General features: G+C 39.5%; 1 protein-coding gene across 3 annotated transcripts in view; it reads left to right on the forward strand.

Annotated features, from left to right (window-relative positions):
- The window catches only part of RORA (RAR related orphan receptor A), a 731,116-nt gene that overhangs the window by 534,317 nt on the left and 184,743 nt on the right, over positions 1-12,056 (forward strand). For all 3 annotated transcript variants that reach the window (XR_009500815.1, XM_059913133.1, XM_059913134.1), the window contains one exon: positions 3,085-3,114. Coding sequence is in view for 2 of the 3 variants with exons in the window: in XM_059913133.1 (XP_059769116.1) it covers positions 3,085-3,114 (30 nt within the window). In the remaining variant the exon portion in view is untranslated. The remainder of the gene's footprint in view (positions 1-3,084; positions 3,115-12,056) is intronic.

The raw sequence follows: 12,056 nt of genomic DNA on the forward strand, positions 1-12,056 counted from the left end.
TCCAGTTCCATTGTTCTTTCCCAAGATTGTTTTGGTTATTTGGGGTCTTTTGTGTTTCCACATAAATTTTAAAATTATTTGTTCTAGTTCTGTGAAAAATGCCATTGGTATATTGATAGGGAATGCACTGAATCTGTAGATTGCCTTGGGTAGTATGATCATTTTAACAATATTAATTCTTCCAATCCAAGAACACCATGTATCTTTCTCTTTGTGTCATCGTTAATTTCTTTCATCAGTGTCTTACAGGTTTTGAGTACAGTTCTTTTACCTCCTTAGGTAGCTTTAAATACATACCATGGACTCACTTCCCATCAGATATTAACTTTCTACAGAAAATTTTTATTGTGATGATTAAATTGTCCTTAGTTGACCCATCTGTGAAATGAGAAGGACATTTTCTTTTTTTTTTTTTTTTTCTGCTTTTTTTTTTTTTTCACTTCTGTGGAGTCAGTTAATATGAAGTACTGGAGCTTCTATAGAGAAAGGAGAGACACAAGACATTAGTGTGAGCACAGTTATTTTTCAGGAGAGGAGAAGGAAGGGAATTCCAATAAATTTTCTGATTGTTTCATTAAATTTGTCTTTTGTGTGTTCACATTGTTTCAGTTCGTTTGCTTTTCCTAGAGAAATAGAATTTTGTCTTCATAATGGCTATTAAGTAAAAAAATTGAAAAAAAGAAAATATTATGCACAGTTATGTCTCCATAATTAGGAGTTGTAATGCACTTTAAAAAATATTGCTTTTGTTAGAGGGATGTGTTTTTTAAGCTTTTCTCCATAAAAGTGTATCTATTAATTTATTGGTATGTTTTTCCTTGCATGTGATAGATATAATTTACATTTTATTTCTATAGGTTGGGGTTGCCAGATAAAATACAGGATGCTCAGTTACATTTGAATTTCAGATAAACAACAAATTGCTAGTGTCTGAAATTTAAGTGTAACTGGGGATCCTGTATTGTTTCTGCTAAATCTGGCAACTCTTGTGTAGGTATATCTCCCAATTACTTATACTCATCGCTAATTGGCAGTTAAACGAAACTGAGGGGCCGAGTTTGTGCTGTTACAGAAGTCATGCTGTCTCCTGGAGACAGATATGAGAAGTTTTAGCTCCGTGCTGCTGTGATCTCAAGGATCAGGCAGCTTTCCTGAAAAGATTTTCAAAATCTATTATCATTATAATCGTCATGAAAATATTTGATGAGAACACTGCATCACACTGTATAATAAATTTAAGTAGAAAAGTCAAAGCAGTGGTATTTTCATCAGGCCTTTGGTTGTCAGGAGAAAATAGTTCCACACTCAGCGAATATAGATAGGTCTGTTTGGGGCTGTGTTAAATCCAATTGTGTGAAGGTTCTGAATAATCAGGAGTGACAGCATAAGCACTTTCTCTTCAAAGTGATTTTACCGAAAGCATCATTTCCTAAGGAAAGTACACATATAGCTCTCATAATGCTGAAAGAGCACTAAAGTATCCATTTATTGGTGCTGGTGTCATGAGCTGGAGTTGCAAGTGGTATTCAGATTTTCAACTTGATTCACTGCTGCTGTTGGGGGCAGTTCCCTTCTCATGAAGGAGCTTATTTCAAAAACTCCTCAAACCCTTTGGTTAGTTCCCATGTGAGAGAGCCTTCAAGACTCTTTGCAGAAGCTTCTAACTTCACTGTGCAAAGCCAAGTCAAACATGATGAAAAACAATAGTTGTGCTTTTCTCCTTAGAAAGGGGGGGGGGGTAAGAATTTGAGTTGGGCTATGTAATTTCAGCTTCCCTAAATAAGTCCTGTGGAAATTTGTGGGGGAACAAGTGTGTGATTTTGGTCTTGGTGCACAATTTTGGCACTAGCTTTTTTTTTTTTGATGTCTACCGTGGATTTTTTTTTTAACATCTTTATTGGAGTATAATTGCTTTACGATGGTGTGTTAGTTTCTGCTTTATAACAAAGTGAATCAGATATACATATGTCCCCATATCTCTTCCCTCTTGCATCTCCCTCCCTGCCACCCTCCCTATCCCACCCTTCTAGGTGGTCACAAAGCACTGAGCTGTTCTCCCTGTGCTATACTATGGATTTGCATAACGGATTTCTTCCCTGTCCAATACATTCCATAGCTAAGTAATAGGTCTGATCTGAGTGCCAAATTTTTCAACAGTGTTACTTTCCAGAGGGGGGTTAAATAGTTCTCTTAATAACTTGAAAGAATAAAAGACATGCAAGGTTTACCACACTTCTTAGTCACAAGCTAAATGTTTTCAAGAGCTTTATGACTTTGAGCCTATTTGGTCTCAAGAATATCCCCCAAGAAGAATGAAGCATACAGAATTCAAAATGGAGCACTTCTGAAGTGGCGATAGCACTGTTTGCATTGAAGTGTGCATTCACGTTATCTTTCTGCGGTCTTATGTGCAGAATCTTGCCCAGTTCCATTCTTCACCCGCTCTCTATAAAGCATCTTAGAAGTATCAAGGGTGCTGACTCACGAACCCCTTATGTTTCCACATAGTTTGTGTTCATTGTGCTGCCATTTGCCGAGAAGTAGCCGTCATTCCCCTTCTGACTTTAACAAGTATAGACAGAGAGGTACAGTTTGTGGATGTATTTTCCCTCACCATTAAAAGTGATGCTTCATGTGAGCACAGAGTCATTTTCATTAAAAAGTAAACACAAAATCAATGGCCAGAGCAAATTAATTGCTCTGTGGCTCAGTTCACTCTTGTCTGAGTAAGTTGGCTTCACTCTCTTGTGCCTTAAATCTTCCCCACTCTGCCTATAAACATGATCGTCTCCCCTATTTAAAATCAAAAATAAGTCTTCTCTCACTCTGTCTAAATACTGTCCGTGCTGCTACTTTTTACCACAGAACCTCTTAAGCCAGTAGGCAATGCTTGCTGGCCCCATCGTTCATGGTTTTGTTACACTGGGGTAGATCCAGTGACTCTGTATGTGAGGTGAGAATGCATCTTGCCTCTCCATCCCCATCTGAACAAAATGCGTTTCTGAGTACACTGGGGATGGTGTACATTCTAAGAAGTACACACAGGCTCCTTTCTTACCTTTGTCATTGTTTCTTCTCTTCTAGGTATCTCAGTAACAAAGAAGACACATACATGTAAGTAATGCATTTTTTTTTTTTGTCCAAAGTTTTCTGAAGAGTTGGAATTCGCATATGTCTGGCTGCTGTGGCCTTTCAAGTATAAACTAATGTTTCAGCTGTGATCCATGGTCAACAGAGGTCATACTTCTCTACCTGTAGTGGTCGGAAGTGGTACATCTCCACCTGTTTGTACTGAGTGTGTGTTAAAGAGAGTCTAGACATAGTGTGATAAATTCTAGCGATTCAAGCCACTCATCTTTAGAAAAACCATAAAATCTAGCCAGGAGGATCATTTAATTACTTACTGATCACCCTTACTCTGGATCCTTCTTAGACGAGTTGGTATGTTTCTAGGAAACATCACCCTGATTTCTTTTAAGCTTTGGTCTCCTTTTCCTCACCACTAGTTCACGATTTAGGCCGTTTTGTACTTGTGTCTGTGGAGCAGAGGTACTGACCGGGAATCTAGGCGCTGCCGCTCGTGTGGCCTTTGGGGGCCCTGGTAAATGGCATGGGTAGTTTGATGTGGAAATGTGCGCTGGATTTATCCTCTGTATTCATTCCCACCTCTCAGGTTCAACTGCTTTCATCAATTGCCTTCATTCGAACTCCACCATAAGTTTACAAACTCACGTCAATGTAAAGTGTTGTGATCTGCATTCTGAGCAATGATGTTTGACTGTGCCTTGATCCTCAGGATGAAACCAATACGTCATTGATGGCAGGCAGTCAACTTTCACTGTACTTGACCAGCATATTATTTAGACTTTCACTTAAGAGTGTCATTAGAATTTGATAACTATTTTAGACCACAGATATGTGCTACCTACGAGATGTGTTTGGGCATCCTTCTAAGGCAAGCAATGGAGATATTTACGGCACAATTTAGGGCCGACAAAGACGTGTCCCCCAATTTTTCCTATTTATGCTTTGAAAATTTTTGATTTCATGTGAACCATTTGGAGGGAAAAAAAAATTCTGTGTACCATCAAAGTAGTTTATCTTGTGCCTCAGTTGATTCTTGAAATCTGCTCTTGGGTTTGTCTGTCTGTCTATCTGTATTTGTAGAAAACAAACATAAAAAGCAAAAAAAACCAAAAATCAAACAAAAAAAAAAACAAAAGCAACCCCACCCAATTTGATGGTTGCCTGACTTTTAGGGCCCAATCCTGCTGTCTCTCCACGTGGCTCTCCCGTGGGCTTCAGTGGAATGTTTGAGGAAAGAGGCAAAGCTCAGGCCCGTAATGGACACATGCTCAGGACAGCACCTCGTCTCTCAACACACGGTTCCAGTTGGCTGTCCCTCCACCAGGGTAGTCTGTGGCCCTTAGCTTTTTGGGGGTTGTTTTGTTGTCGTCGTTGTTGTTGTTCTTGCTGTTGTCGGTGCATAATTGAGCTCATGATGACTGAGAGATTGACAGTGCAGGAGACTGAAGTCCTCTGTATATCCGCAGGGCAGGCATGGTACAGAGCGCTTCCTTGCACAGCCTTGCCCATGAGCTCGTCCCTGGCCTGGTGGGACCCACTCTAGAGGTGGTAAGTAATTCAGTCTTTCTGCTAGCTCAGTCCTGGGCCTCTCCTGAACAGGGGCGGATGGTTGTGCCTACTGTTTATGGCGGTTTGGGGTATGGACTCCTGGCCATCTGGCAACATACAGAAAGCCGCTGACTGTTTGCATTATGACTTGGCTCCTGGATAAATGGACAAAAACCACTAGTTCAACTCCACTGGATACAAAGAATACCCCTCAACGAATAGGAGAGAGACCATAGATGTTACTTAATGTAGAGACCATCCATCCATAAGGACCTTTAAGGAATTGTCATCCCTAAGGATAATTTCATTGGCCTATTGCAGAAATAATAACCCGTGGTTGGATTTAAATTCACGGAAGGATGTGGGTGACAGCATGAGAGTGGTAGCTAGTGAAAAACAAGTGGCACTCCCGTAACAGGCAATAGAACAGGTTGGTCTTTCAGCAGAGGCTTAATGAACTCTATCAGCTATACCTGCTTTAAAACAAAAGCAAGATATAGCCAGAGTGGATAGATTTTGAGTGCCTTTCTAACTGTGAAAATCAGCAGGAAAATTCTTAGGGATTAAGCATAATGTAAATGTAGAAAGATTTAAAGCTTCCTTTATGTAGTTCAAATATTAAATTGATAGAAAGATTTAGATCAGAAGTCATCTTGGTTTTTGTGGCTGATGTTTACATTCATGATTTGGGGGAGAGGGCCCAAAATAAAATGGCCCAATGACAAGTTGGGGAGAAAGCTCCTGAAAAGACAGTTGACACAAAGCTTTGCCCATGCCAAGGAGAAATTGAATTGTCCAAGTTGCATGTTAGTGAAAGTCTTCTATGCCACGTAAACATGGAGATTGTTTTTGTCACCCAACTCAGCAGACAGCCCATCCTATTTCTGATCTTAGCATCTCTGCAGGCCCCACAACTGGTGAGGAGGAGGAAAATCAATCAGTTCTTTCTCTAATAACTATCACCCAAATGACTCCTTTAGCATCTGTCGGATTTTTCTTGAAAACTGAACTGTCTTAATTTGCTGATAAGTTTTCTTAAGATGTTAAATTTCAGCTCCTCTTAAATCATCTTGACATCTGCTCTTTAAAAAGTGTCACTATCAGGGAAGTGTGCGAATTCATTTTTGGGCCGTCTCAAGACTTCCGATTTTAGCCAGGGTTCAGGAAACCTTGGTCAGGGCTTGACTACATAATCATCAACAGCTGAAGTCAGCTCACATTAGCAGTTTCAATCTGGGTTTCCTAACTGCCTGCACAGAGAGATTGTTCCACTTACAAATGAACATGTACAGTTGCAGAATATATTATCAGACCCGAGTGTCAGCTCACAGGTACACCAGTCAGAGGTGCAAGAACTACAAAATGAACCTGAATAGTTGTGACACTTGATAATATTTTAGGCCACCTTGTTATCTGGAAAGTACAGGTATTGCTTCTTTAAAAAAATGCTTTGGGTGAGTTAAGCAAGAAATTCCCAGGAAAGGAAGTCTGATTGTTAGCTTCAGAGAAATCCACAAGCATGGTCTTTGGAGAACACAGATTCTCCTGAGTTCCTGGGATAGGACCGTCAGTGTTTGTCATTAACTTCACTTGGCAGGTGGGGGAAGGCAAAGCTTGGGGCTTCTTGTACGAAGTCATCATGACCAATTGGTCAAGGAATTCTTACATTTGCGATGTTCTTCAGCTGTTGACAGGAAATGTTGCTGCTGGGTTTTGCTGTGTGAACATAAAAGAGAGTTTTTACTTGTGGGATAGGGATGTACTCGAGAAATTTTACACCGTGGTGTAGAATTTTAATTTAATTTTTGTGGTTGATTATATAGCACCTGTATTTGATTGGACACTTGCAAGACTGCTTTTGCTTTGTGATTCACAAGTTTGTTCTGGTCTCATTCCTGCCGTAATAGTACTGTGTGGATAAGTATCTTTCTCTTGGAATCAACTGCTGTCTTGGTTTTTATTAGTTGCCATATTTTATTATTTGCCAAATCTGTTCATTTGCTCCTGACTTCTTCATCTAATTCTGCATGGGTAGTTCTGCATTCACTAAAATGTTAGAAGATGACATATATAGAGATGAAAAAGTGAAAAATACAACAGAAAATAATCTTAGCTATTTCCAGCTACTGGGAAGTTTGGCATCATAGCTCATCACCTGAGGGAATCTATCAGCCGGCCACCAGAGCGCAGACCCGAAAGATACCTGGTCGGCTCCTGGATTGCTTCCAGAGTCAACAGACCATTGTCACTTCCTCCTGTTCTCATCCTTGTTTGTATTTCTTATTCTTTTTTGTAGAGTTTGTTTTTTATTGAATATGGTTGATTTACAATGTCATGTTAGTTTCAGGTGTACAGCACAGTGATTCAGATATAGATATAGATATAGATATCTATATCTATATCTATCTATCTATCTATCTATATATATATCTTTTTCAGATCCTTATCCCTTATAGGTTATTATAAAATATCGAGTATAGTTTCCTGCGCTATAAAGTAGGTTCTTGTTGGTTATCTATTTTATATATCGTAGTGTGTATATGTTAATCCCAACCACCTAATTTATAATCCTAAATTATATTCCTTATTTTTCTTGTTTAAGGCTCTTCTGCTTACTTTCTTCCACACTCGGGAACTTCCAAACATGTAAAAATTACAAGTTACTCCGTAAGCAATCAGGAAAATATGTCAGTTTAATCCAACTGAATGTCAGTTTTCCCTAGTAAATAACAAAATCAAATATGCTTCTGAAGCTTCTGGAATTTTTAATCTTAACCCAAATAACCATTAAAAATGAATTTAGTACGTTTGCAAATGTTTGGTTGCAGCAGGCTCATGCCTAAGATGTAAACTTAAAGCAGTGTATTATTTATAAAGAGATTTTAATTCTCTAGAGTAAAAATATTTTAGTACAAATCAGAATATTTCTTTGAGAACTAATCCTTTGTATTTTTAAAGAAAAAAAAAAGTATTTATTGCAATCATTTAAAGTGGACTAAGTTAATGTATTCACTTCTTACCCCTAGAGGCTTGGCTTAAGTTTGACTTAGAGAAAATGAGTTTTGAGGCCTCGACCACCTCTCCTTGGGTATTTGCTGATATCACAAAACCAACCCAACAATTTGTCACAGTTGTTGCCGCTTACTCAGGTGGCCCAAGAAGTACAGTCGCCTTATTTTCTCGTTTTCTTTTCCTTTCCTTGAGGCTATTCCTTTTGGTTGCAGACTCTTAGCAACCCCAAACTTGGGGCTCACCCACATTATTTTCGCAGTCCAGGAAAACTCAAGAACCATTCTTGGCAAAGCTAATGGAAGGTGCTTTGGTTATATAGTTAATAGGTTGCTGTGGCAACCCATGTGACCCATGGTGTGACTCACGGTGTGACTCACGGCAATTATAATTTCAGTTGCTGGCTGGATGTTTCATTAGGACAGACCTGAGAAATAGCCACACTCAAGTTCTTTCAGGAGGCTTTCATCCAGCTCCCGTCCACCCATTGACAAACAGTCACAAACTAGTACTCACAAAGTTGCCAGAAGATTCATCTCTTAGCTTGCAGACACTGAGCTTGCTGCCGATGGGGCATGACCAAAATACAAGTGCTGGCCTCTTCTAGAGCTAATCAGTGGACAATTGTTTATTGAGGATCTACTATGTACTGACAGGTTCTTTGCCCTCAAGGAGCTCACAGACTAGGTTCAAGGTTGGGACTGCGGGAGAGTGAGGACACATAGTCACAGAAAATAATCTGAAAATACAAATGCTAAGTGTACCCTTTTCAGAAGATTTGGCTCATAAACTGGAAAGCAGACTAAGCCGGAAATGTGGGAGAGGAGAGAAGAATTAGAGAGACCTCCAGGGTTCTGACACTGTGATCCAAGTATACAAGAGCAATGAAGGGAAAGGTAAATATTTAACTCTAGGTGCTGAAAACTACCTTTGCTCCTCCTCTCCCCCTATTCTCACCCAGAGGAACATCTATGTCATTCCTTCAAGATCAGTCAGTCCAAGGAAGTAAAAATGCCCCGTGCTGTCTGGAGATGTTTGCCTTGTTTAGACTTGGCCTGTATATCTAGAGCCAAACCTCTGAACTTAACAGGATTTCTCTGTCTCATCATATTAGGATATAAATGGATAGCACTTGGCCCTGCCAGTCAGTTCTTCCAAGGTAGAAGATTTGCATAGTCTTAAAATCCACAGTTCATAGTGGGGATCTATGAATTCCGTTTACAAATCTGAATAGTTACGGGCTTGGAGTGAGTTTGCTCTGATTCATAAGGTTTCTGAATAGGATTTGTGATGGGCATACTCTACTGATGTAACAGCATAGGTAGATACTTTATAAGTATATACATATATACATATATATTGGTGTTTTAGAGGCAACTGAGGCTACAGTAGGGTCAGAATAGTCATCTGGATCCCAGCAGATTGTTGAGCGGATTCATATTCACATCCACAGAGAGCCATCTGCAATTTTCCTAATTGTTTGAGAGGCCCTTCCTTGTCAATAGTAGTAGAAAAGTTGGGGGTGGGAGAGGGATAAATTGGAAGATTGGGATTGACATGTACACACCACTATATATAAATAGATAACTAATAAGGACCTACTGTGTGGCACAGGGAACTCTACTCAATACTCTGTAATGGTCTATATGGGAAAATAACCCAAAAAAGAGTGGATGTATGTATATGTATAACTGATTCACTTTGCTGTATACCTGAGATTAACATAACATTGTAAATCAACTATACTCCAATAAAAATTATAAAAAATTAATTGATTAAACATCTGAATATTTAGCTAAATGTTTCCATCAGAGCATCCAGTTGGTTCAAGTTTGCTGTTCATAGACCTCAGATTTGTGAATTGAATTTGGACAAAAAGTATTTGTGTTCTCATCTCAGAACATAGGCTCAAAAGGGTGTATTGAGATGGGGAATGGCTCTTTAAAATCCACCATCACCGCTAGAAAATAAAAATGCCTAGCCTACCAAGTACTGGTGTCTACTTGACGGATTTATTGTATATTTAATGAAACTCTTGTACGTGATTGAGTTGATCTTTAAAGAAGGGCCGATGTCTTTTCAGGATTTTGTGTTACTTCGAGTTCAATAATAATAATAATAATAATAGTGTAATAATAATCAAAGTGGCGATAGGAAAGGTCCAGGTACCAGTAGTCTCTGTAGCAGCAGCAAGAGCAGGAGCTACCACCTACTGCGCAGTTCTGATATTCCAGGCATTATGTTGAGCGCTTTACATGCATTATCTCATTTAATCTTCTCATCGGCCCCATGAGCTTTGTCCTACTTGTACCCCCAGTTTAGATGAGAAAACTTGTCTGAGGGGGTCAGTAACTTAACTTCGAGAAGTGAGAAAACTTGCAAACTCATCCAGCTGGAAATGGGCAGAGCCAGGACTCAGAGTAGATTGACTCCTTGCATGCACACGTGTACCACACTGTTATCTCCAATATCAGCATTAGGTAATCGTTGTGGAGCACTTACTAAGTGCTGGATGCTTCTCTAAGCGCTGTGTACGTGTTAATTTATTTCATCTTTACCACAATCTTGTGAGGGAGGTGTTGCTACCGTCCCCATTCTACAGGTGAAAACTGAAGCCCAGGGTTCTGCAGCTAGCTGGTATGTGGTTGAGCCACGGTTTAAAGCCAACCCACAGAGCCTACGATAAAGAACTTCATTCCTTAGAGTGGTCCTTCCACTTGAAAATATAAGAAGAAAGCCAAGCGAGCAGTCATTCCTACAATTGACTCAGGTTATCTTTTACCTTAGAACTATTTTACCTATAAAGGCTCCTAAGCTTGGTGAACCAACTGATTACGAGAAGGAGGTATGCTATTCCCACCATATGAAAAAGTTCATTTAAATCAGTTGACCTAAAACGATCATTACTAATCTTTTTGACAACCTAACCTCATTCATCAAAGAACTGACATCCATTTAACATCACTATTCATTCACCTCAACTGATTCCATAATAAAACAAGAGTTCAAATTGGTTATTTTTGCTTCTAAGATAGTTATACCCCCCACATGAGTAGTAACATGTATTTCTTACAGCATGAACTCATTTTCCACTGCAACAAAGCCTTTAACAGACATTAATGACATTTATAAGAAAATTGTGCGTTAGCATTCTTTTGTCAGATCAACTTGATAATCCCTGTATAACTTTCACTGCCACTAAGAGGTAGTATGATTCAGGATACTGTGGTTTCCCTGAAACCTAACCAAAAACAAACAAACACAACCATGAAAGCTAAAAGTTCCTTAGGGAACTGAAATATATATCAAAAGGATGCATAAGAGAATTAAACATCCAGGTTTCAAGTACGCTTGAGAGTACCTGAATTTAGGATTGGATTTACAGTTACACCAATTTCTCTCTTTATTGAGATCTGCATCCAAAGGACTGAAAACTGAGGAGCAGCAGAGATGTCAACGTGTTTGAAATATGAAGAAAGTTATTGGTCTACATTCACTTGCTTTATGAATTATACAAAAAATTTTACACTAGGTCTATCAACTGCACTTCCAGGAAGTTAGTGTATTTGTAGTCACATGGTCCTCTTGATTATAATTGATGTCCATATCTGCACAAACGGTGACTTTTTCATTTCCACGCATTCAATTACCCTTTTTCCTGTGACTGCCCGAGATTCCTCACAGTGAAATGTTCTCCACCCACTTCACCTCCAACTCTGGGTAAACATTTTTCTTATGTAGGAGTGATAGCTCTTTACCTGGTTCGACTTTGTTGAACTCGTAGGCATGGACTTTAGCTCCTAATGTCTTAAATAGTTAACAGCCGAGCATAACGATTAGAGGGCATATTGAAGAGAAGAGCAAAAAATGCAAGAATGTGCAAGATTCAGGTTTGGATTCAGTGAAAGAGGCTTAATCCATACATATTTTCTTATAATCTTTTTGTTTTAGAGGAGAGAAGGAGCAGACTATATGGTGGATGATCCAGATACCTGTTATACTGGAATCTAAGGAAGGCAGGCTGGAAAGCAGACCACAGCCAATGCCTGTACAAAGGGCAGGCGGCTGGGAGTCAGAAAGATTTTATTAGCTGAATATTTCTAACCCCTTCTCTGTGTCTGGCAGTGTGTTAGGCACGGTGTAAAACAGAAAGTTTAACTCAGTCCTCACACTCCAATAGTTTACATCTGAGGAGGAAGGATAGACCCACTTGAGGAACTTTTAGTAATGAAAGAATTGCAGGAGACTGCAGGCCTGTGATTCAGTTGGATTGTCTGTCTGAGTGGAGAACACGGCTGGGGAGCTGAGCTGGATCTGGAAGGGTAGCGAGGTGTAGGTGTGATCAGGTAGATTGATGGAGGACTTGGAGGGGGGAGGGGCGTTGTATAGACCTGTCTGACTACAGTAGAGTA

Source organism: Balaenoptera ricei, chromosome 2, assembly GCF_028023285.1.
Source record: "Balaenoptera ricei isolate mBalRic1 chromosome 2, mBalRic1.hap2, whole genome shotgun sequence".
Taxonomy (NCBI): Eukaryota; Metazoa; Chordata; class Mammalia; order Artiodactyla; family Balaenopteridae; genus Balaenoptera; species Balaenoptera ricei.